General features: G+C 43.1%; 2 protein-coding genes across 2 annotated transcripts in view; one reads left to right on the top strand and one right to left on the bottom strand.

Moving 5' to 3' along the window:
* LOC107669058 (uncharacterized) overlaps positions 1–3,637 on the top strand; it is a 4,540-nt gene extending 903 nt beyond the window's left edge. The window contains exons 2-4 of the mRNA XM_016461156.1: positions 322–424; positions 1,424–1,543; positions 1,902–3,637. Of these exons, the coding sequence (XP_016316642.1) occupies positions 322–424; positions 1,424–1,543; positions 1,902–3,617 (1,939 nt within the window). The 3' untranslated portion in view covers positions 3,618–3,637. The remainder of the gene's footprint in view (positions 1–321; positions 425–1,423; positions 1,544–1,901) is intronic.
* Positions 1–3,980, bottom strand: part of LOC107669099 (beta-2 adrenergic receptor-like) — a 28,099-nt gene that overhangs the window by 13,343 nt on the left and 10,776 nt on the right. The gene's annotated exons all lie outside the window — the stretch shown is intronic.

Below are 3,980 nucleotides of genomic sequence, written 5' to 3'. Positions count from 1 at the left end.
GGCACACCCTGAACCGCTCTGCGTGTATACTGACAGCCGTTATTCATTTGGCGTGGTAACAGACTTTATGGCTCAATGGCAATTACGAAATTTCCTCACATCCGCCGGAACGCCTATAAAGCATTTCAACACTATAACTGCAATTTGGCAAGCTATACAAGCACGAGAAACCCCCATTTCCGTCGTAAAAGTGTATGCGCACATCAACAAAAATCCGGATGTGCATGAGAAAAACAATAATATTGCTGACCAATTGGCTAAGCTGGCAGCAGTGAAAGGTGACCTATGGCAAAACGAAACAGCCTCTGTTTCTGTGGCAAGTGCGGCTCAAGTTACGCCCATCGGCCTCAAACAGTATCAACAAGATCTGTGGGTCTCTGATGGAGAACTTGTGCCACACTTGAAACGTGATCCGATGGTTAACGTAATCGAAGGCATAGTCATCCGAGATGGAAAATTTGTTGTTCCAGAAGCGCTTCAAAAACCAATAATCAAATTGTATCATGAGTATGCACATGTCTCTGCAACAAAAACAGCACAACTTATACAAAAACAATTTTGGTGGCAAGGGATGACAGCTGACACTGAAAGATGGTGCAACACCTGTCTGGTGTGTGCCACAGTTAACCAGGGAAAGCTAGGCCGAACAAATTTGCGCAGGCCAGAACCACCTAAAGGACCCTGGGAGTCAATAACACTGCAAATACAGTGGCACGTGTGATGGCGAACCAAATCATCCCCCTCTGGGGAGCACCAGTTCAAATTGAATCTGATCAGGGGACTCATTTTACTGGACAAGGTATGAAAAATATGTGCAAAATGTTGAACATCAAGCAAAAATTTCACATTTCATACAGACCACAGAGTTCTGGAATGGTTGAACGTGTGCAAACAGGACAATCAAAGAAAATATCTCTAAGCAGATAGCCCAACACCAAAATAAATGGATTGATGCCTTACCTACTGTTCTGACGGTGCTGCGAGCAACCCCATCAAAAGCTACAGGCATTAGCCCATATGAGCTTATGACTGGAAGGGTGATGAAATTACCCATTGATCCAGAAATTTCCCCAGCAGACTTGGGGCCTCTCATGCTCGCAACGCAGCAGACTGTGTTGGTACAATTGCAAGAAAGATTGAAGGTGTTGCACGCTCAGGCTGACCTGAAACGACAACAGTCAGACCTGACAAATGATGCACAATTTAACCCAATCTCTGAAACAAAATTTTCAGAAGGAGACATTGTGATGGTACGCGTCTTTGTAAAACAAAACGCATTTTCCCCTAGATGGCATGGGCCATATGAAATTAAAGCTGTTTGTAACAGCTGCGTGGCCGTGACCACCAGAGGAAAATTAAGATGGTACCACATGTCCCAGTGTAAACTGTTCATAAAATTAATTATGATCTTTCTTTTCCATAGGACAGTCACTGCAATTCCATGGAGGCCAGATGCCAGGGTGGTATCTGGACCCACCTGCATCGACTTGGGACAACGGGTCACACTCACACACACCCTAGGATGCGGGAGATGGGTATGGAAGTATACCAAGGGGCCATTCACACCTTACATTCCAATTACATACAAAGAAATAGTCACATGGCCCCCCGGATTAGCACCGGAACCAAATTGTGCAACTAAAATCTGCTGTAAGACAGGTTCTACCCATCCCCCAGACACAGACATCACAGGCTACACATTCGCACCAAAATTTCACCATAACATTACTACCTGGGATCAACTTAAAGAATACCCAGGTTCAAAAATTGGTAGTAAGCACATACTATATCAAATCAACAACTATGGTGAGGATCCTAAAAAATGTTACTCCACTAAAGATCTAGAACCAGCAACATATAGGTGCATGCATACTACAACACATAATAATACACATTTGAAGTTTACTGAACTTCTTTTTAACCTAACAAATCCTGTATCTAAAAACAATTTAAAAACATTTGTTTGGACTGGACAAAAAGAAGGAACCTACTGTGTAGGAAAATGTGAGGCAAATATGGACAATTTTACTAACCCTCATAATTGTTCATGGGCTTTACATCATTGCTTTAATCTAACCACCTGTGGATATAGAAAGCCCACACAGTGTCCAAAATTATATCCCACCCCTCCGGGTGGCCTTATCAAAGGAAATATAAACAAGACTTTGCTTCATGATGTCAATCTTGTGATAACACATGTGACGTATAACATTTCTAACATTTTGTCTGCTTACGTAGAACATTGTAACAGTAAGGATGAAACCTATACATGGCTACAGTCACGCATCGATGATATAGTTTCCGATTACAAAAACAGACTTGCAGTCCAAATTCCACCTACTCGCACCAAACGAGACCTGTTTGGAAATATAGCAGGCCTTTTTGGGTCAATTAATTCTATATCCAACACTTACAAAATAACAGGGCAATCTCAATTTTCAACATGGTTGGCAAATCAGGTGGCCACTGGTTTTCAACACATCACCAATAGTAATGAAAATATTATCAAAGCGGTCAGATCTGAAGCACATGCGCTTCTGACGACCAGTCAAACAATTTTCAATCAGACCCATATCATCGAGCATGACTTGGCCTGTAGATTGTATGCACAAGATTTGTTTACTGCAGCAAGACAAGAGATTTTAGATCTTCGTCTTCACAAGACACCTAGACATGTTTTAAATGATCTTATTGAAATTTTAGATCTACATAGATGGCTTACATCAGAAAAAATTAAGAACATTAACTATTCTGAATTGTTAACAACATTAATGATGTATACTGGAAATGAATGTACTGGATGTATTGGGTTTTTTGCCACTTTCCCTCTAATTCACCCAGATCAAGTTTTCCTAAATTCCACTACCATACGCTCTATCGGCGTAGTAGTGAAGGATCAGATCATAAAATGGGACCATCTTACGGGGTATATGACTTTGAAGGGCACTGAAACCTTGTTTACCACTCGCACCTGTTGTCATGAAACATCTAGTTACATTATTTGTACCTGCAACACTTTACAACCTTTTTCTCCCAACGATTCTAAGCTCGTTAATGTGCAGTCTTTGCATGGCCATTCTGATGCTGTTCAAGTGTCTCACACCCAGTGGTGCGTCATAAGTGAGATGAATTCCTTCACCTACGGAGGTCTGACCTGCCCTGCGAACCACACTTTCTGCTTGGAAGTGAAAGAGGACTTTTCAATGGGTCAGATAAACATCCTGGGAAAGGTACCACTAGACGTAGATGTTTCCCCATGGTGGGAAGACACTTTTTATGAGCGAAGCACACAAGCTTTGGTTAACACGATGGACTTAGTTCAAGGGATTATTTTACAGACTGAATATCATCTCAACCAAGCACAAGTGGAAGCAAATCTGGCGGAAAAGACTGCAGAGATCCTGTCCAGCTCCTCTACACGCTCAGCTTGGTATACTTACACCTGGTGGGATTGGATGTTTCGCGGATGCGCCATCGCCAGTGTGCTCATCTTCTTATTCACTCTCATCCAGTGCTGCTACTTCAGATGTCTTCTCCGCGCAATGCGCACTTCAACCAATGTGGCCATCACGCTCAGTCCACTAAGAGTACCAGCCCTACAGAAACTACAACCGTAAGCAAGCTACAAGAAATCCATAGATAATGACCCCTTAAGGACTGCTCTGAATCTGCCCCAAAGGGCCAAGGGCGGAACTGTAAGGATGGATTTTACCAAGACTGAATTCACCAGCCCCACAGGAGCACTGCACGGACCCTCTGCACTGGGAAGACGGAAGAGAGCACTCACGGCACCGGAGCACCGACATGGACCTTTCTCCCTAGCACCCACCTCACCAATAAATCCACCATCTGGGGTATTTCTTAAGACTTCCTTGTCGTGTGATTCTTCACCCCGTTACACTGGTGGAGAATGCGGGCAAATCAGTGAAGAATCACCGACAAGCGATCTTCTTCACCTCACCTTTTTTCCTTGTTTTTGT

The sequence above is a fragment of the Sinocyclocheilus anshuiensis genome, unplaced genomic scaffold (assembly GCF_001515605.1).
Source record: "Sinocyclocheilus anshuiensis isolate Anshui unplaced genomic scaffold, SAMN03320099.WGS_v1.1 scaffold124, whole genome shotgun sequence".
In the NCBI taxonomy this organism is placed as follows: domain Eukaryota; kingdom Metazoa; phylum Chordata; class Actinopteri; order Cypriniformes; family Cyprinidae; genus Sinocyclocheilus; species Sinocyclocheilus anshuiensis.
The sequence above is the reverse complement of the archived record's forward strand: the minus strand, read 5'-3'. Positions and strand labels throughout refer to the sequence as shown.